This window comes from Ostrinia furnacalis, unplaced genomic scaffold (assembly GCF_004193835.3).
Source record: "Ostrinia furnacalis isolate ACB-3 unplaced genomic scaffold, ASM419383v2 OfSCF7299, whole genome shotgun sequence".
In the NCBI taxonomy this organism is placed as follows: Eukaryota; Metazoa; Arthropoda; class Insecta; order Lepidoptera; family Crambidae; genus Ostrinia; species Ostrinia furnacalis.
This window is the reverse complement of record NW_021137538.1, coordinates 179,120-201,503: the sequence shown is the minus strand read 5'-3', so window position 1 is coordinate 201,503 and position 22,384 is coordinate 179,120. Positions and strand designations below refer to the sequence as shown.

Here is a 22,384-nt window from a genome sequence, read left to right as displayed (position 1 = left end):
ACTCCTTGCCAGACAGTTTTTTAGGGTAGCTCCCAAAGCCATGATGACCCAAACTTCATAATTCACCAACATTATATCCTATATTGGGAGCATACGCTGACAAACTTTCAGCTTTTATAAAATGACGTAGGTCTGGCGTTCACTAGCTCTTAGTCTATAAGCTTTACTGTTCTAAGTTTTATGTAGGAAACAATAAAAGTTTTTATTATTAGCCTTACTTGATCTCTCTTATTTATTAACCGCTTATGTGAGTGGGCGGTTAATACGGACCACCTGATAGGGACATAAAATCAATTGTAACTTTAATATAGTATCATTAAATTATAGTACATGTCGTGATGGGTAACATTGTCTACAAGTCTTGTTAAATTGAATGACGTCATTATTTTTCTTAACATTATTTTGTGGCCAAATAAATAATATACTTACTTACTATCAACTACTAGCTGACCCGGCGAACTTCGTACCGACTATGTTCATCTAAATACTCTAAGGTGACTGACTGACTGACATTGTGATCTATCAACGCACAGCCCAAACCACTGGACGGATCGGGCTGAAATTTGGCATGCAGTTAGATGTTATGACGTAGGCATCCACTAAGAAAGGATTTTACGAAACTCCACCCCTAAAGGGGTAAAACGGCATCCACACTAACGAAGTCGCGGGCGGCCGCTAGTCAGAAATATTGTAAGATTCTAATCATGAAAGAAATTTCAAATCGGTCCAGTAGTTTTGGAGCCTATTCAATATAAACAAACAAATCTTTTTTTATAATAAAAGTTTAGGTAAAACCAAATGATTTAACAGACACGAATCTTAAAATAAATAATCAAAACAGAAATTATTATCGTCTGAACGAGGTCGCTACTTCATTGCGCTAAGATAAATAAATTTTAATCTAGCAGTTAATTTTAACGCTTGATTAGCTACTTTTACTAACCTTGAGATCCAAATGAAACGTATTGAATAACGCAATTAAATTAATTATTTAACATGATCTGCGATTACCTGAAACAAAAACAGGGCAATTTGGTTAATTGTTTTCATAAGTAATTAGGAAAATTGGTCGAAGCAAACTTAATTAGATCAATTTGGGTGTTTATTACGGTTATTATTTAGTAGGCAAACAAATCTAATATTAATGATAGATCGCCCGGAGTCCTGCCAGCAGGACTTAAAGTACTTCCGGTAGGACGCAAAATTAAAAGATCACAGTTTCGTAAGTATACATTGTACAAATTTCAAATTTACACGAAAAAATAGAGTGTTTCTCTCTCTTTCACCCAATAGTGCCCAAGATCGAAAAACGCGACTAACCGTTAGTCGGAGCCCGATGGCGCACGAGTATACACGGGGGCAGCGCGTTCGCGCTCGCGCGACACATTTTGACGCGCCGGGCGTGGAGTCGGCAACATTTTGGCGATAATATTATAATGAATGTGAAGTATTCCAGCCTAATCAAACATTTATAATTTATTTCTTGTTTTTGTTTTTAATTTGTAGTGTATTTGTAAGTGATAGGTGTAATTTCTAATACAAAGTGACGTACCAAAGTAATTAATTTAAAGTTCCTTATTATAGTTCCTATTAGTTAAGTTGAAAGAAGATAAACAAGTTTATAATATATTAAGAAAAGTAAAATACTGGTTAAACAAAATGATTCTACGACATGACTTTTTATTTAATAAACACTAACCAAGTGTTTACTACTTCTGGTGAGGATGAGTTCAAATTTGAAGGTCACCGTACTGCTGGAAGGACCAGCAAGCAAACACGTACAAATTGCGTACTGCGGGCAGGACTTGCGATAATCTTCTGGCAGGACGTTTAGAACAAAAGACCAGTCCTTCCAGAAGAGCCTTCCAGCAGGACAAAGCACCGGGCGATCTATCATTAAAAACAGTTCAAAATCTGACACTTTTAGACTAGGCGCAGACCATCGATTTTTAGTTGGCCGATAGTTGTGCCCTATTTTAAATTGTATGAAGAATCAGCCAAATCAAATCGGTGTAATGTGCGCACTTCCATACATGCCCATACTGATCAACTGCCCGACTAAACTATCGGCCGACGAAAAATCGATGGTCTGCGCCTAGGCTTATGCTTACACTATCAATTTCATTAACATTAAAGGTGGGTAAATGTGTACGTTTCTTTGTGTCTTTTAATTTTGCTAAAATGGCGTTTGGGTTGTGAGACTATGAAAACAGACCTACACAAAACTCTGTGTATTATACAGCGATATCTGAAAATAAGTTCAAATAACTATGTCAAGTCTCACTACAATCGCTGATAATTCAGTGTCACCACCATCAGGTCATTTAGTCTCCAATGCCGGAGTTTATCCCTAATTTACCAGAGGCAAATGGAGAATTTGACCTTACTCCTTAATCTGGCCAGACAGGTTGGCATATACTCTCTGGCATATTCATATAGAGTCTTACGACATCCACATCCATGAGAAGAATGGAGACGGAGAGTGGAAACTGCCAGAATCATGCGGTAACTGCCTCCAGAGTGAAACTATTTTTGAAGAGTGACCGACTCTACGTTTGAACTCAATCATTCCTCAAAAGCGACGATGTTAACATATTTGTTTCATCAAACCTCTCAAAGGGAGTCTCCCAAAGTCGGTAAGAGAGGGGAATCCCCTCAAACTTGTACGCAAGATCAAAGCTGAACCCTGAAGGTAAACGAATGTGTCGATTAGTGATAACAAAGAGCAATTTGTTGTCCATCAGAAGGAACACCCCTTGCATCATCAATTGCTAATAAAATATTTATCTTTCCCACACATATTGAGGGGTGATGACTGATATCTACTTGCAATATTATGAACAGAGGGTGACAAGAGGAAAAATCAAATATTTGGGCAAATTCGATATTTTTTGACGAGTGAAGATTACCACCTCTCGTTCACATCGCTGCAACTACTGTGTAGCCATAATCTACAGCTTGGCCGCCAATAATAACCCAACCATTGAAGGTGAAGTTTGTCATGATTTTTTTACTACATAGTCCTGAATTCCATTGATATTGTCCGCTGTAACAAGTTTTGACTTTGATACTCGCTCTGGTCACTTAAAAGCTGCTTGATGGCTTGGAACTACTAGGACACATGTAATTTCTAATTTCCCGGCATTATGACGTGTGTTAAGACACAAAAGTTTGACGTGATTTTGAAGTATACTAGAATCTTTGCCAAGAACACCAAAATTGAACACCACTTAAAAAACGGTGATGGACTTTGGAAGGATGAAATTTTCATTGACTTCTTTTTGACAAATTCCTTCTACTGTATACCACTAAAATATATATAGCATTACCCTTATTATTTTATCTCCCGAACACACTCCTTGAAGGGGTGATTACTTGCAACACCAGCAACTAGTGGACACAAACTAGACAAATTGCTCATCTTTCGCCCCTCACTCAAAATTTATCTACCCCACTCTTGGGGTGACACCCGTTACATAAACTTGTTAGCTGCGAAGTGCAGTAACTGACCGATATACTAAAGTTAGTGATGACGTTGTAAGAGGGTTTATTTAAAGTTGTTTCGTTAATGTTTTGGCTACAACAAACCCATCAGAACAAAAAGGTATGTTCGGCTTTTAGGGTTAAACGTCCGGCCAAATTAAGGACCGAGTACGGCTATTGTTTTTGGACCTGGCAACCCTAATCAGAACTAAATTCGAATATATTAGAAAATAAACAATAGGAAGTTTAATGTTTAATCTCCATGTTTGTAGCTCAAAAATTTGATCCGCGTCTCCATGTACATAATTTCCCAGCACTCAATTAGTATTGTTTATGTATCTATCTATGATTTTAATATCGATAGTTTTCATAAAAATCGGTTGTCCATCTCGTATCTTTAGAAAATTAGTACTGCCAAACATTGCAACAATACATATAATGGACGATTGATGTCGATTGTATTGTATCGAATATTTTTATTTATGAGCGGCAAATTAATACTTACTACTGATAGTATCTTTACACCCTGTACTATACAGGGTCATACAAAATTAGCACGTCACACTGACACTGGAGGTAGCTGAGTCTAAGACGCATCGAACAAGCTTAATTTATGTCCATAGAAAAGTTTCATAAGTTTTAAGATATGACCATTTTTATTTATTCATTTCCATAGAAAAAATTGATGAGTTTTGAAATATGACTTATTAATATTATATTAGTTATTTTTAAAATGGATTTAATATACTTGTTAGATGCGTCTTAAGCTCATTTACCTCTGGTGTCAGTGTGATGTGCAAATTTTGGGACACCCTGTATAATACTATTCTCATGTTCTAAACTTGAATGTCGTACTATACCTAATCTACTTACTCTCAAGACAAAGCATGTGTAAATGTATATTACCGTACTAGCTGGAACAGTTACCTACTCGCAGAACACGTTTCAAATGTTGTTTTCACCTCTTTTGTGCGTTTCTTTAGAATTTGTGTAACTAGGTTTTGGCAAATGTAGTCTACTTTGGTTAATTCGTAAAGGAGAGCGGAGTCCGAATACCAAAAATCTGATGTACATTTTCGTGTTTCATACAAAAAATTTTGCTTTGGCAATTTGCATATTTTGGTGCAAAAGATGATAATTTATGTTTCTCATCTCGGAATTCGGTTGAGGAAAAAATTTGAGAAATAAAATTCTACTTCTACTTTTCTGTTTGATTTCATAAGCATCTAAAGGGGGTAGGCCTGAAACGCTATGATCCTCGAGTGAAAAAAAGAAAACATATTATTTATAGCTAATAGCTCTTCTTGCGCCAATATACGGCAGGCTTCTGACCAAATATTTAGGTGTCCAGTCCTGCCGTGTTATTGCTAATTAAAAAGTTCGCTTCAAAACACGCAAAACACGCCAATCTGGTTCCCGCCAGTTATCTGCGCAGGCGCATCTGCTCGCGCATCTGTCGTCGGTAGTTCAGGTTTAAAATACCTCCTCGCGATCCACGCGAGTTTGGAATATTAAGTTCTTCGTTCTTTCGTTTCATCATCATCATCATCATCAGTTCAGCCATAGGACGTCCACTGCTGAACAAAGGCCTCCCCCAATGCTTTCCATGTTGATCGATTGGTAGCGGCCTGCGTCCAGCGCTTCCTTGCTACCTTTATGATGTCGTCGGTCCACCTTGGTTCTTTCGTTTATTTCAGCCAAATGACGTCCATCCATAATCCATTGCTGGACGAAGGCCTCTCCCAAAGATTTACACAACGACCAGTCTTCGAGGTCGACCAAGTTTGACATTATGGCTTCAATGTACTTAAGTGCTATTTCGGAAAACTTGAATGCTGGCTCTTTTCTTGCACAAAGTCTTAGTATTGCTATCCAGCGAGGAAATGCAGCTCGCATCCTCGCCTCATCGCCTCGCGGACACGCTTTTATTTTTGAGTGAACAATAAGTTTATTTATTTTTCTCTTCGTTTGTTGTAAAAATACCTGTTTATTTTTTTAATAATGTGTAAACAAAAAGTGCTACCTATTTTGACTTCTTTTTGTGATAGCCCGCAATTCTGTTTTCATCGATAAAATAGGTAGGTATTCTCTACCAGTATCTCAGTATTCCCAACTTTCTCTCAACAAAATAAAATGCTGTGTCAGATTGCTAAGCTAGGAACTATTAAGTAGTTTGTGCTTTAAGTACAATTTACATAGAACATTTTCTACAGTCAAGACAATGATTATGTAGACCACAGTGCCTGCTGTCACCGTAACAGTTTTCTATCTGATTGAATAGTTACCGTTTCCCGTGACAGATGGCGCTGTGCCCTGGAGGCATAGGAAAGTTTGCATTCAGAGGCAGATAATCCACAGCCAGGGCTGTATTTAGGGGAATATGGGTACTAACTCCAGTAGTTGTAGGCTTGTATAATGATCTTGGGCAGATCTGTATAATAATATTTGTATTTGAAACCATTTTCAAATACATGAAAAGGAAATTAGTAAGATTCTCAAATACTTCAAGAAAATCTAATACATACATATTTGAAACATTGCATGCGTTCCCATCGATCGTTAAGAAGCGATCAATTAGGGATGTTTCCTGGGGTAAAAAAGCAAGAGTTTTAATAAGTCCGTCAGTTAGCTTATCAAAAACTACTCGATACGAATTTTTCACTTTTTAAAATTAATGAAAATGTAAAGAGATAAAGCGTACCAAAGTTCTAAAGAAAAGGCCCGTGACGTCAGTGAGTGCGTTAAAGTGCAGCACTTTGTGACGTCGCGCGGAACTTCAATGCACTATAAATTTGTAATTATTTTTTTGACTGACAATTAAAAATATACGTGTCCAATATTTTGTTATACTAAATTTTTTTTAGGATACTAGCCTATACTGGGACTACTTATGGTCTACTAAAATAAAAAGAAGCAGCATAGACTATTCTTCGCTTGGTTTACTCACAGATTAGAGAGACGAGGATTGATGTTATTGGTCTTAATCTAAGAAACTTTGATATTGTACGTGTAAGACCCACAAAGAGCTAAATATATGATAAATTATGTTCATTACAGTTGTGCAGATCATTTACTTGGGGTTCCAGAAGCAATATTTCTAGGTAGGGGCCCAGGCCTAACCCTGGCTACGGCCCTGCCCCAAGCCGTGGGGCAGAAAGCGGACTTTCTCGATTATTGTGGAAGCACATGCCGTCTGCCAAGGCACAAGCAGGATTATAATACGTCGTGGAGACGTAATACCTGTGGACGGGCAAACTAAAGACTTGTGGAGAAATTAACTAGTTATTTAAAAGGTCACTTTCGTGTGTAAAGATACGTATCTTGGCTTTGACAGAAGGCAGGCAAGAAATTAAACAAACTTTTTAAGCGAGTCAGCGTTTTTCTTATCATCTTTACTGTGCGCCGAAAGTACAGTGTGGTTTATAAAAAATGATGTATCAATTTTTTGGACGGGTTTATAACCACTCCAGACTGTGTCTGCTACGAGACGAAACATTGAAAGAACACATACTATTTATATCTCTTTAATAATGTAATAGGTTACTAATTAACTGTGTTCGTGAATAGGCTCACAGTGACAGTGTGAACACTATCACTGGTAGAGGAGGTCCACAGAATGTTTCAGACCTGTAGGAACTTCTTCTTTACTGTTTTCAGTAGGTAAGGTGATGACGAAGTAGGTACCTTTATACTAAGGTGATGACGAAAATCTATCCTATAATACCAACAGTAAACAATGAACCATAAACAAAAGGTAAATTTTCCACAAAATATGCGTTAAGTCCCCAGTTTTCGCGACGGCATGATGTATCAGATGCACGCTGCACGTACGTACTGATAACAGCCATGTGACTGATTGTTATCACATCTGTGGAACGAGGATTTGTCATTTTCTTAGCAAACACACCAACACTGCATGATAATGTATTGGGATTACGAAAAGTAAATGGGTAGGAGTAGGTACCTATTAAATGAATCCGTGGTCGAGCAGTAAGATACGTAGAAGTGCTCTCTTTTGTAGCCTTAACATTGATTTCCAATTGGTGCAGAATTTCTAAGTAGGATTTAGGATAGGATTAGTTAGTATCATTCTTATCTTTGCGGTGTAGGTTAACCACACGATCAGTAAAAAAAAAAATAATTTAGTATTTGTCTAATTTGTGTAAAATTGATTTGTTATTTGTAGTAAGTAACTTAGATATAAGTGAATAAATACATTTTGTTTATAAAGTATCGAAAATACGTCCTACCTACCTAGCTAGTATAATATAATATACTTAGATAATATTTTTGTGTATGTATCTTTAAATAAGGGTGGAGATGTTATGAATATTAAGTTTTGTAAGGTATTCACATAAAAGTAATGTGACACAATATATGTATTGTTTAAAGTGGGTATCCACATTTCTGTTTGTCCAGTGCTCTCGCCAGTCGAATAATAAACGCAGTATAGAACGCACGACGGGTCTTTTATTTATCACTTATAAATTAAGTTAAGCTTTTTCCATGTCGGATGACCGTGGATATTGCGTCTCATAACATTTAAAACTAGGATTATAACGATCTACATGTCAAGTAAACGATGAATAAGTTAAGTTGTATTGATTTTACCTTTCTTAAAACTTCTTCTATCGTATGGGTATGTCAATATTTACTACGTGATTTAAACTAAGCGAGCGAAAGATTGCTCAACACCCTTCAGATTGGGATCAGTCGTAAGACTTCAAACATTTTCTATCTAGCCAGTAAATCTAGCCTGTTCCGTTTACGTTTACCATGTCATATTTCAAACCTACATAACACATTAGTAACAAGCAGATGATTTGATTATAAATCGTCGAAGGATTTCCTGCAAAATGTTGAAACTAACCGTAAAGTCAAAAGGTGTTAATTCCTGTCGACAGCAAAAACTTCAAGCCAACTCTGCACCTGTCGGCGAGTCAACATTGTGGTGGCGTGAGTCGATAAATTGTCGATGAAATTCAGAAAAAAACAATGAATACTTGTTTTCGGAGATGAATCTCCTTAGTTTTTACCACCTTTATTTAACAGAGTTATTTATGTGAAATGCATGTAAGGTAGCCTGTCAACTACAATCAGAATCCATTATACCGGGTTGAAATCTTATAGGTACAAAAACAGCATAACACCTACATTAAATTAGAGATTAAGATTTAACTAAGTATTGCAAAATACAAGTATTCATAAGATAATTAATTTAAGGATTTATCGATGCTCAAGATCATATTAACGGTTACATCACTAAAAAACAAAAACGACCGAAAAAACATTTCGGTTTCCGTATGCAAACGTGCGCCAGCAAAAAAAATTAAACAAGCTAAACTTTTGAAGTATCTCTTTTGAAATAATGTTGAGGTTTGACAATTTTTCTAACGATTTTTCATACACATTTTATGAAAAGCAAAAGTTGCAATCTCCACGTAATTGTTAGAAAAACAAGGTCTAAAGTTCAGTGACAATTTCACAATCTTGTTTAATATGCAAGGAATCCGATTCCGAAGTTTTGCAGGTAATTTAATTAAAATTCCAAGACCTGTAATTGAAGCGTTTGGTTGGGGTCATCTCGAAATTTAAATATCTGATTCTTTATTTGAATTTGAAAAGTTCGAAGAGTTTTACTTTTAAACGTCATGGATTCAGTAAAAAAATCTTTAACACTGGCTGGTGGCATAAAACATAATAAAGCCCAAAAAAAGAAATTAATGATAGACGTTCTGTCAATGTTTCCAAGAATGAAAACTATTTTTTAAACTTTGGCATTATGCCTATCCATAACCCTGTGGGTCTAGACAAAGTGCAAATTATAATCGCAAACCAGTCGAAAAGTGGTCGAAAAGCCCTATTTTTGTATGGAGTTTTGACGGATTCGATTTTCGATTCGATCAAAAAGTGCATTTTGACTAGAGACCCCCTGATGTAAATTATGAAGATTTAAATGCAGTCGGAGAAAACTTAGATTTTATTAGTATGTCAATCTATACAGTGTTTGTTATTACTTTTTATAAATAATGTAGCAATTAAAACCAAATAATTAAGCAATTTGCAAAAGGTTTAGAAATATGCCTACAGCTTCAGTGCCTACCTTGAAATACAAAATTATGTTAACCACTGAAAACACATAGTCCCGATTATAACGCCGTTCATCCGTCGGATCACTAAACATCCTGGCTACATCCTACAACAATTAGCCCAGGAACTAACCTAAGGGCTGCCCTGAATACCCTATTTATCAAACAGACATACAAACAAAGCCTGTATTCACTAGCGGTCAATGCACCAAATGCACTTTCGAGTATACGTGTTTGCTATCCTTTTCTATCGTTGAAACTATTCGGTCTATCTCGCTCTACAAATCAGTTGTCTGTGCAGTCTTGTGATTAGTAATTAAAAGTGTTTGTATACAGGGTGATCTTTGAAGAAACTGGCGGTGCATATAGCCATTTTTTTCAATTTAATTTTTACGGATATATTCGGTAAATTACGTAGTATAGGATTAAATCTGATTGTAATTTATTAAAATAGCACCTGTTGCACCTATGTCATAGTTTTATACCTTACACAATAGCTTAGATAGAGCTGTATCATCCGTAAGAATGTGCAAAGCAAACTTCATACATTCTTCATTCGGTTTTAAGAAACAAGTCATATTTTTATGGTAGAACAAAATAACCATCTAAATTAACATTAATAATGCATCTTACTTAACACCAAGTCTTAGTATGATTGCGGTCAAATACCTGCCTTGTCCTGCGCAAAAAAAACATTTAATTTTGTTGTACCAAAATTTTCCCTGAGTAGATTTTGCGTTAATTACATTAATACACCTACTTACAGGTGCCAAATAAATTTCCCAGACCAGAAACAAAATAAAATAATGATTGATAGCAACACAAACATAATATTAAAATAATTGTTCACACATCCTGTATAAGATCATCGGGAACTCGAGCAGTTGCTCAATATATTATGAGATGCACTCAATGACATCATCTCTATAATGGTATTGAAGGCGATTCGATTACTGAGGGAACCGACTTGATTAAATTGTAACAACTTTGTAACGATTTTAGCGGCCATCGATCAAACTGAATCGAGTTAATAAAAATACATACTGGTTTTGTGACGCACCCGTTTTGATGTTTTTTTTTAAATTATTTTTGTATAAAAATTGTGGGACGTATAAATTAATTAGCATACTTTAAAAGTAATAAAACATTATTAATTAATTTATCAATCGCACGAGATAATGTTTCATTTTATATTTTTATCTCTTGAAACTTAATATCGGTATTTTAAACTAATAGGCCGTATATTTGCCGTACATAAATCAGTATAATGTAATTCCTATACAGTCTATTCAAGATTTTTTGCGTCAAAAATTATTTCAGTCTCCTTTGGTCTACAATTTGACCATATTAAAATTTATCGAAACTTGTTCAGCAGCTTAAATATACAAATGAATGAAACAGAAAAAAATAGAACTACTTACTTTTGCAAATAATAATAAGTATAGAAAGATTCCAGACACCTTTTAAATTATCAAGTTGAGTCTCAAAAAGTAAACAAGTGTTAATAAAACCCAAAAAAGTGTTGACCAAATCCAGCTCCAAGGTTCAAGAGTCTCGGATCGTGGGAAAAAAAGAAAGGCAGACAAAAAGCACAAGTAAAACCACAAACAATCACTAATGTCGCCTTTTTAAAAGATTGGCCGCCATATTTGTAGAGGTGACACTTGTGAAATGAGAGCTTCCGAAACTTTCTTCTTTATTTTAGGCATTAAACTAGGCATGTCGGTTCTGTTTGTTTTATCTTTGACCAATATTTGGCTAGGATATGAACGCCTATTTTAAGCTAGTTAGCATATTATAGATGATGAAGATTATGTGTAATTTCACACATAATCTTAATCATAAGCATAGGAATGGCTCATCCGATTTCATTCGGATGGAAAAAATAATATACTAGCTGTGCCCCGTAGTGTTACGTATGTGAAATGTAGCCCATGTGTTAATCCAGGGTGTCAGATAACTAGATGTGAAGAAGTAACAAACATACACCACACTCACAAACTTTCGCTTTTATAAATTAGTGTGATCAGACAATTTATAGCCCATGCTCTATTATTTTATAAGTAAATAGGTACATACAAGTACAAATTATTTATCATCCGTTTAGTAGTTTTTGTACAAAAAAGTAACAACTATACATCCATCATCTATCGTAACAAACTTTCGCGGTAAGTAATTAGTAGAGTATACCTAGTTTCTTTGACTTTTATCCAGAAACTTTTACTTTTCGCTGGTGAATTTATTAGGTAAAAAACAGCGACCTTCAGTCTATTCTGCTAATTTTAGTCTATGTCTTACTCATCGGATAGATAGCTAGATAATGTCAAGAGCGAGTCACTATGCTATTTGTGTAGTCCTGTGGACTTAGCGCCTTGACTTTTAGTTTTGTTTGTCCACTCGTTAGCGCTGTGTAACTGTTGGTTACAGATTTAGTAACCATTGAAAGTAAATAAATGAGTACATTACGGTAACGTAGTAGCACGACTGAGATAAAAAAAAGATGCTACAATGTCGAAAATGTCGAAATGATGACACGCACCAATAGTATAGTAGCTTGGATTTTAAAAGAGGGACTAAATTAAAATCGAAATTATAAAACTCAAAATTTAACTAATTTGATTCATCTGGTTTTGACACTATAATTTACTAAATGAAATAAATAAGAGAGATAGATAGATACAAGGTTTATTTGCAAAACACATTGACTCACAATAAGAAAAAAGTAAGAGTACCTAATAAACACAGAAGTAGCAAGAAAAAATTGTACATTACAAGGAATAAAAAAAAATTCTGCGCTAAGGTGTAAGCGTGCCGTAGCGATGCAAAAAAAATAGAGAGCTCAGTGTAGACACTGCTCTAAAAATGAGCATAACACTGATTTTCAGCTCAAGATACCTTTATTACACTTTTAGCTATTGCATAATGTTATGTCATTTTCATAAACTTCATTCACTCTGTGACGAAAAGCGACAAATAGTATCACTTTTTACTATCACCCTGTATAGATAAACTCACCAAAAATTTATTTTCAACTGATACGCGCCTCTATTTGTATACCGCCAAAAACGGAACAATATGCATGCAAATATACACCTTTCTGCAACAGAAGTGGGCATGATGTCACGCCGGTTCCCAGAAAGCCGACTGCCGAGGCTAACTAGTCAGTTTAGATCCGAACTACAGCCTAAATGTAACGGCCAGTTAAAGTCGAACACGAGTTCACCTGTCATTGGGATTACTATCAAGAGTAAAGTAAACTAAACTAAAAGTTTGTCTCTTTCTATTTATGCTATTACACTTCATAACAAATCATCATCAATATCAATGTCCTGCCACTGCTGAACGTAGGCCTCCCCTAATGATTTCCGAATTGACCGGTTGGTAGCGGCCTGCATCCAGCGCCTTCCTGCTTTATGAGGTCGCTGTCAAAGAAATAAAGCGAATGTGTGATGCTGGCTAACGGCTTCCTTGCAAAAAATAATGTTAATTTAGACCTACGTGTGCTTAGAAAGTCTCTGTAAGTGGAAGGACCACTCGTACGTAGCTAGTTACAAACTTGTAACATAAGTCGCATTACCAATTTCGCTGCGTAGGTATTTAACATTTAGCGAAATTTCGCGAACCCAATGACTTTACCGTTCTAATTAGGCTATGTCCAAATGCCTCACCATAAAGCAGCATTAGTATTCTAAGAACACTCACGATCCGCGTACCCACGGCCTACGACGCGATTATTCGGAAAATGCTACTACCCGCAACTTTGTGCACAAATTACTGTGACTACTGTATGTACAAATAAATGTTTGTAGGTTAGCTACTTATCAATTTAAAAAAATAGTTAATATTGTACAAAACTAACAATAGTCAAATTAATCCCTGGTGCTAAGTTAACTGCTTGTATTAGAGTGGGTTTTCCACAATACAATTGTTCCGTCATCGTAACTTTTCGTTTAATTTTCATAANGGATAATAGTGTCAACCACTCAACTAAATAGGTACTACTTCCTTCTCGTGTATTTGTTTGCAAACTATTACTATAATAACGTACTAAATATAAATAAGTATACGTGGATATCTGTTATTGTCTTTCTTGCATAGTATTAAGAGTTACATTTTTCTATCATAACGAAATAAACGCAACACATGACAAGACAACCCTAGCGCGACGGCCGAGCGTGCGAGCGAGAGAGGTATGCAAAGCGAGGTACATACATGAGTTTACCTTCTGTTATATTTTGTGCTTTTGAGCTGAGCGTGTCTCGAGTAGCACCGCTGAGTGCAAAGCAACAGAATTTATTAAATAAAAATAATCCATTAGGGACTGCTTCCTTTTGAACTGAGTCTCGAGTAGCGCAAAGTTCATCTCTCTAGTTGTGACGAAACGGCAGCACTCAATTTGGACCACGATTTTTAATTGGTGTTCATCATTGCGTGCGTGTGCGAGTCTAACAAAGATAATAACTATCGGTTCTGACGCTAATTATAATGATGGACCACCGTGCCGCGACCTCACTTGGCTCATTATGCGGTACTCGTGAACCCAGCAACAATGTCTTCATTTGAGCTTCTCAGCCGAAAGGTTGTGCATCAACCCGAGCCTGCTTCCAATAGAGATATGGTTTCCAAAATGACTCAGATACCTAAGGTAAATTTATTTAAAACAACGAAAGCATCAAAGAACTTAACAACTATTTTCTCTATTTACAGATTAAGAGTTCCTGCCACAACACTATCTTCCATGACTCTACCTCAGCTTACAGAATACCTCAGGTCATATCTAGCCGCAGACAATGAAAGAGCGGTATGTTGTTTTATTCTTCTTATTTCAAATGTTACTTACAATTTAGTCATATCACTTCATACGTTTCGTAATAGCCATCCCCTTATTCGCAGCACATTCACGTCGAGCCTTCCATGAAAACGGAGAAAGAAAAACCATTGTCAGCTATGCCAACGACTATTTTGCCGGATAAGCCTTTAGTTACCGCCCCCTCAATTAGCACTGACTTCAAACCGCAATTCGAAGACAACTTCGCGCCTACGAGCGAGACAAGTGATACATTCGTAGCGAACTTCGACGATTTCGACAAAAAAGCAAATCCCTCCTACGACAGATACGCGGTNCCTTTTCTAACATAAGCGTATATTTAGCTTCATGTGGTGCCCAAATTACCGAATTAAATTCCAGTTGGCTTCTCACCAGCGCGTTGTATAGGTTAATGAATGATCGCTTTAACATTCGCGAAGTTTCGAACACTTCTTAGAATGAACCCTAAATTTCAAAATGCCTTCTTACAGACATTGACGATGTGTTCCCGAAATGTCAAACCCGTGTTAAGACGAATTATTAATTAACTTATTATTATTCTGTGATATACTATCGATAGTATCGATAGTATTTCACATATTCAATAGTATTGCCTCGTTTTGAGCTATCGATACTATCGATAGGCCAATCGATAGTCTTGCGATAGTTTGACTATCGATAGACTATCGATAGTCGACTATCGATCGGCAACACTAGTTTGTAATGCGTTATTAGTAACTAGCTTTCCGCCCGCGGCTTCGCCCGCGTGGAATTTTGTCTGTCACAGAAAAACTTTATCGCGCGCGTCCCTGTTTCAAAAACCGGGATAAAAACTATCCTATGTTCTTTCCCGGGACTCAAACTATCTCTATGCCAAATTTCATCAAAATCGGTTGCGAGGTTTAAGCGGGAAAGCGTAACAGACAGACAGACAGACAGACAGACAGACAGAGTTACTTTCGCATTTATAATATTAGTTGGGATGGGATAATACTGTAATAACTTATTACATATCGCGAAACACTTGCTGCTAACTAAATAGGCTATTGACAATTCATGCTACATCGAAATTTGCTACTGTTGTAAAAATCTATTCAAAATATATGCGGCTTAATAAATAGGCTATTGAAAATACATGCTACATCAAAATTTGCTACTGTTGTAAAAATCTGTTAAAAATATAAATGCTAGTAACAAAATATACTACCGATATTACACGCTACAACAAAAAACGCTATCACGGTGAAAAGCTACAAGGATTTTTTGATTTCGAGGTATACGACTAACAAACGGTCGCGTTGCGCCATTACATAACCCTCGTTTTCCTTGTGGTCACACTACTTTGACGTATTTATTTATTTAAAACTTATATGCACATAGAACTGTGTACATAAGGCGGACTTAATGCCTTTCGGCATTTTCCTCCAGTCAACCTTAGGGCCAAACTGAGAATAAAGTAGGCGGTATAAAATTAATATGAATTTAGAAAAAAATAATTACATAAATAACATATAATATAAATACATACATATTATTTAATATTATAATAGGATGGATGACAAAGGGAGAAAAAAAGGAGGTTGAACAGAAATCATGAAGATGAAACACTAGCGAGAAAATGTTTGCGCACATGAAANGACAACTTCGCGCCTACGAGCGAGACAAGTGATACATTCGTAGCGAACTTCGACGATTTCGACAAAAAAGCGAACCCCTCCTACGACAGATACGCAGCGTTCAGAGAAATACAAGAGCAGGAACTCAAAGCCAAATCTATATTAGATCCTCTTGACAGCGTAGAAATGGAAACTAAGCAAGATTCCGATGAAAAAGAGGAGCTGACCGCGATAAATGACATTATGCGAGCAAACGAGGAGCGGAAAATCGATGCGAAAGAAACTTCGCGGAGTCCTTTGAAAACGCTCGACGAGTTGACGTTGGACTCCTTCAATATGTTTAGAACCTCTGTCAGTCCGAAACCGTCACAGATCGACGCCAAAATAGAGGACATCAAATCTGTGATGAAGACTTTGCAAATAGAGAAACAGAGGCGGAGCGTATCGCCTAGGGATAACGGTAACGTGGATGTGAAGCAAGAGGATACCAACGATAGATACGCAGCTCTGAGGGAGATCACGATAACGGAGCCGGCGGATGAATTCGAGTCTCTGCCTCCCGAACTGCCAAAAGAGCGGAAAAAGTCGGACGAGAAGTCGGATGGTTTCGACAACTCGGACTTCTTCGACTGCATAGACAATAGCTCGCTCTCTTTCTCGCACGTGGAAGACGCGTTTAGGAAGAGTCCAGTGGTGAAAGAGAGGGAGGTAGAGAAAAAACCGGAGATTCTTAAGGAGGTTTCAGTGGAGTTAGCGCCGGTGAGAGATCTGCAGCCACCAGCCAGACTGTCCACGGGTTCCATCAGCGACGTGCCTAGCGGGTCATCTCCTGATACTAAAGGTAACTTTGATTTAGATTTTTCTTAAATATTCTGATGTTTACTAAGTAACACTTCTTCAGTTTATTCGAAACTCTTTTAAATGCCGAGCCCTTAAAATTCTAGTTTTTAAGTTCATAATGCTAGCAATAAATGTATTGTTATTTCCAAACCATAATCGTCGAGGTGAATTTTTAACGACAATTACATCTAAATGTTCCCTATTGTGTTATGTTGTTTTTTTCTGCGTTGCAAGTGCTTGTTTATTAATATATTAAGCACAATTAATAACATGTAACAATCACAAATAATACATAAAGAAAGTATTCAAATTCTTTATTGCTCCATTTTGATGATATACCAATTATGGTTAAAGATGTTGAGTATAAACAATCAACATTTATCTTAATTTAGTAACTTGTGAAAGTCATAGAGCAAATGTAAGCTCAAGATTGATGCAGCTACTATTTTTTAAATCTCTAAGCATCGATACTTTTGGACCTCCTAAATCTTGCTAATTACTAGATTTGATTTACAAAATGTTCCATTCTGTTTGTGCAGAGAAGTGCGTAGGCGTTTGCGGCGTGGGCGTAGGAGGCGGCGTGGGTGTTGGCCCGGGCGTAGTAGGTGCCGGCCGCTGGGCCGTGCTGGCGGGAGCGTCGCCGTGCTCCTCGGATTCACGCGATTCCGAACCACGCGCGCGTCGACGTCGCGGGACACCGCCGAAAAACCACAACGGTAAGTACTAACATGCCTGTGTACCTACCATGAGTTTACGTTAGGTGTGCTCGATAGCGAGTACGTCAAAAATATCTATGAAGATTTTGTTTCTTGAAAGTAGCCGCTAGGGGCGCTGCACAATATGTCATACAATTAATGACATTTTTTTACGCAGTCGCTAACGAGCACACCTAACGTAAACTCATGGTAAGCACACTGTTCATCTCCGCGAGTCTGCATCGGAAACAAAACACGCGCGACGACACCTCCTGGGATAGGTAATCGACAGGACACTTACGAGCGAGCTTTGACGCACGTACGCGTATTCTTCACCTGACTCTTGAGACAAGCTAAATTACACCATATTGTTGATGACATTGAGCATACATTTTTTTAAATACCTTCATGATGAAAACCTTCTGTACGTACTGAGTTAGTGACTGAGGTATGGGGCGGCATGCGATGGTTCTATTGTGACGTCAGGCGTGTGCGATGTAGGCCCGGGCGCTGTGGGCGCAGGACCCCGCCCAAGAACCACATAAAACCATAACTGAGTAAGTGCCTGAGATATAGGAGCGCCATGGCAGGGTATTTTGTGACGTCAAACGCCAGGCGTGAAACCTTCACGCGCCACCGCCGTGAGACGTCGCCGAAAAACCATAACGGTGAGTGATCATCATTATAGCTACAGGACGATCACTGCTGAACATAGGTGGATGACCTCATAAAGGCAGCAGAAAAGCGCTAGATGCAGGCTGCTATAAACCGTCCAATTTAGAAATCATTGGGGGAGAGCCTACTTGTTGGTCTATTCTTCCAATTCAGGCCTAATTCACAGGTTTTCAGTTTCTATTTCCAGTTGAGACACACAGCTTATAAAATGAATAGTAAGAGAAGACCAAAACTGTTCTCGTTTTCTCAAAATTAGTCTTTCTCTTCATCCTCAGTCCAAACGTCATCATCATCCCGAGACGTGTCGCCCTGGGATGAGGACCTACCTCCAGTGACACGTCTGCAGCGACCGCCCTCGCACCACAGAGACCACCGCGATAGGGACTCAAGGTAAACATTAAACATCTTCTATACATCATTTATTTGTTAATTAATTATGCCGCCGTTTCAAAGTTTTCTGCTGGACAAAGGGGGGGGGGCTCAAGAATTTCTACAGTCATCAACAGATTGTCTTTTTATCGAGATCACTGGCACCTGTCACATAATTAATTCTGTAACAAGTTTTATATCTTGACAAATTAATGTTCTTCTTGTCGTGACCTAACCTAACCTACACAGCGTCAGCCCAAAACTCCGCCACAAGAATGGCGTTGTCAGTAGCCTTCATTAACTCTTTCTGCGTGCAGTTGTTTGGGCACGCAGGGCACGACATCATGTGCTTCGTCTACTGGGGAACAAAACCACACTTGCACTCCAAGTTTGAGCCATCCAAGAATCCTCACCTGAACAGATTAAGTAGTAAGGCTACTACGGTTATCTTGACAAATTATCAACAATGAATGTGAACCTACTTTAATATAATTTTCAGGCACAACTCATCAGCGGGCTCAAGAGAATGTCTGGACTCGGGCAGCGGGCGAGAAAAGGACAAAATCAGAGACAAACGTGATATGCGGGATAGAGATAGAGAAATAGGGAGAGACGGGAGAGACTCGGCCAGAGACCGAAGAGACTCCGGCAGCGGGAGAGACCGCCGTGACGTCAGCAAGGAGCGCGACCACAGGGACCATAGAGAAAGGAGGGATAGACGGAGTAGGGATAGGGACAGCGATATGTGGGACAGAGATAGGAATTACAGTAGGGATAGAGATTACAGGGACTCGCGGAGTAGAGAGAGATCGAAGGATTATAGAGATAAGGACAGGGATAGGCATCGGAAGCCGCGGCATTCTTATGACGAGGAGGAAGAGTAAGTATAGTTTATTCCAGGGTTGGCGAACCAATGGCACGCGACATAATATTTTGGGCACGCCACCAATCACAAATTCAGTAATTCAATAGTAAATAATGTGTTTTGATTATGAGCTATCGTATTTGCCGTCATCAGTTAGTGCCACTGTAGAGTAAGGTCGTGTCACTCACCAGTGGTGCCACTTGATAGCATTAGGTGTTAATTTAATGGCACGTGTCTATGATTACTTCAATGTTTTTTTAAATAGTGGCACGTTCAAACTTAAAGGTTCGCCATCCCTGGTTTATTCTAACATTAATTTGTTGAGTACTGCTGCTGTGGACATAACTAATTGATGTTTTTATTTTAGTTACAGTGATGGCTGTGGGTCAGGCAGATCGTCGCCGCGGGATCGGTGGCCAGACCAACGGTGGAGGAAAGATGGTAAACTACTTATTTATTGGTAAAATTTATTTATTGTATTAAGGATGTGAGAAGTAAAACTCATAAATCATGTCTTCTATTTCAGAAAGAAATTACGGCTCACTAGGCTGGAGGGAAACGAGGCGCAGGGCAGAAATGAGACAAAGTGAAGACCCTAGTGACAGGAGGTAATATTTTTACATTTTGTACTTAAATAAATTTTTGAGCTTTATTATTCTGGTCTCAAAACCAAAATTTTGTACTTTCTAGTATCGCCTTACATCAGTTTGTTTCATCATGATGCGTTAATTTGCACTGATTACTAGGTTTTACGACTGTGTGACGGGCGGCCGCAGTGAGTGTGCGAGCGCGACAGCAACATAATTACGCGCGAGCGATAAGGATGTGTAGCTTGAGGTCATTGGACGAAATTCTACGTGCTCGGCGACCGGGCTTTAGGGGGGCTGCTTTAACCAATGTATTGACACGGCATAATTGACTCTTATTGTTACCAGATACGGCTCAACGCTGGGCTGGCCGGGACGCCGCTCGGGCAGCACGCGGCGCTCGCCCGAACGCTCGCCGCGCCGCCGCTCGCGCCGAGACGAGCCGCGGACTCGCCGCGACTACCGCTTCTCCAGCGACTTCTCGCCGCGCGACCACGCCTCGCCCTTCGACCACGAGCCCAAGAAGCGCGCGCCCTACAGCAGCCTGGACGGCGCCAGGTGAGGTCGCTGACCCGCGCGAGCCGCGGACTCGCCGCGACTACCGCTTCTCCAGCGACAGCATGGGTTAACCTACCGATTCGAAGATTGAAAGACAATCGCACCCCTTTCCCCCCCGCATCATGATATAGACTGCAAACTTGCCATGCAGATGCGCCAGTGAGTACTAATCTGCGCGACTTGTGTCACCCCTTGATGCTTAGCACCCGCCGCGCGACCACGCCTCGCCCTTCGACCACGAGCCGCCGCACGAGCCCAAGAAGCGCGCGCCCTACAGCAGCCTGGACGGCGCCAGGTGAGGTCGCTGACCCCGCGGGAGCCGGGAATACCGCTAGGTCAATGACCCCGGGACATCTGACGCGAGCTCCATCTTGTTATTTTTTATTTACAACGAAGCTCACACTATTACTCACTGGCGAACTAAACCTAACACCAACCAAAGTGTAACTAAATTCAAGCCATCCTGGAGAGGTGAAGTTACTCGAGGTAATAGCTTTACATGTACATTTGTCACTTTCTTGACTACAACCTTAATAGTACGCAAAGCTCGCAAAGAACATCAGGTTAAGACAATAAGATGGATGGTTGTTCATTATACCCCTCATTACAGATTCGCTTTCGACCCCGAAGACGCGACAGCCTCACCGCTGTCCGCGAGCAGTACGCGAGCGCGCGGCGATGCCGACTCCCCGGCGACGCGGTTCCGATTCGATTCCGACTCGATTTCGCCGCGGTCGATGTTCGAGGACGACTTCACGAGCATGTCCACACCACGCGGCCGCACCGCATCCATCGCGGAGGAGGATGAAGATGTGGCCCCGCTAAGAGCCAAGCCGCAGCCTACGCATAGAGACATCAAGAAATCCGAATCGGTAAATATTTTCACTCGGGAATCGGACCCGTTTGAAAACGATGCGTTCTTCGCGTGCACGGGTTCGGACCGCGCCGCGCGCCGCGAAAACTGGCCGGGCGACTTTCAAGGGTTCGGTAACGCGTGAGCCGTCCGCTCTGTCCGCTTTGTTACTCTTTGACCCGATTGACGAACATCTCCAATTCTACAGGGTGTTAGGTAAATGGGTATATATGCCGACACTAGCCCATGTTAACATAGGCATGTAAATGGTATGGTGAAGTCAGAAATTTGATATCATGATTCTAATTTTTTAAATTTTCATACAAAATAAATTTTATAAAATCCGATTTGTATGAAAATTAAAATAATTAAAATGAAGATATCAATTTTCTGACTTCACCATACCATTTATATGACCATGTTAACATGGACTAGTGTCGGCTCATATACCCATTTACCTAACACCCTGTATAATTCTCTCGTGAACTTGTACAGCCAAAAAGTTATTAATTGGAAAAGTTTTGTATCAACAATACCTGCTAAATCAGTGTTTATGAAACTTTTATACACAACACATTTGACCCCATTTGAGAGAATGTAGAATTGGATATGTCGGGCCGCATATTTTCCTCCAAGCTTCACCTTACCACAGTAAATAATGCAGTTGATCTGTCGTTAATGTAGCCGACAAGTTACGATAACACAAGATACCGCAATTATTTATTTAGCGAGGAATATGTGACTAGATAAAACGTCAACGACTTTCAAAGAAGTACATAATATATGCGGACATGTATTTAGGTCTTGCCATATTAACAATTCGGTATTTTTCCAAGGATCTCGTATATTACAACTATTTAGCGATTCCCCTTACTGTAATTGATGGGTGTAAATCTATTTTGTTAAAAGTGCTTAATCTAAGGCGGCAACTATTCACTTCGCTTTGC

General features: G+C 39.0%; 1 protein-coding gene across 1 annotated transcript in view; it reads left to right on the top strand.

Moving 5' to 3' along the window:
• Nucleotides 1-21,711, top strand: part of Dab (DAB adaptor protein) — a 30,411-nt gene extending 8,700 nt beyond the window's left edge. The window contains exons 2-11 of the mRNA XM_028319606.1: nt 14,280-14,373; nt 14,466-14,636; nt 16,041-16,836; nt 17,375-17,551; nt 18,481-18,595; nt 19,074-19,454; nt 19,807-19,880; nt 19,966-20,047; nt 20,375-20,584; nt 21,195-21,711. Coding sequence (XP_028175407.1) covers nt 14,280-14,373; nt 14,466-14,636; nt 16,041-16,836; nt 17,375-17,551; nt 18,481-18,595; nt 19,074-19,454; nt 19,807-19,880; nt 19,966-20,047; nt 20,375-20,584; nt 21,195-21,582 — 2,488 coding nt within the window. The 3' untranslated portion in view covers nt 21,583-21,711. The remainder of the gene's footprint in view (nt 1-14,279; nt 14,374-14,465; nt 14,637-16,040; nt 16,837-17,374; nt 17,552-18,480; nt 18,596-19,073; nt 19,455-19,806; nt 19,881-19,965; nt 20,048-20,374; nt 20,585-21,194) is intronic.
• The last annotated feature ends 673 nt before the right edge of the window (nt 21,712-22,384 follow it).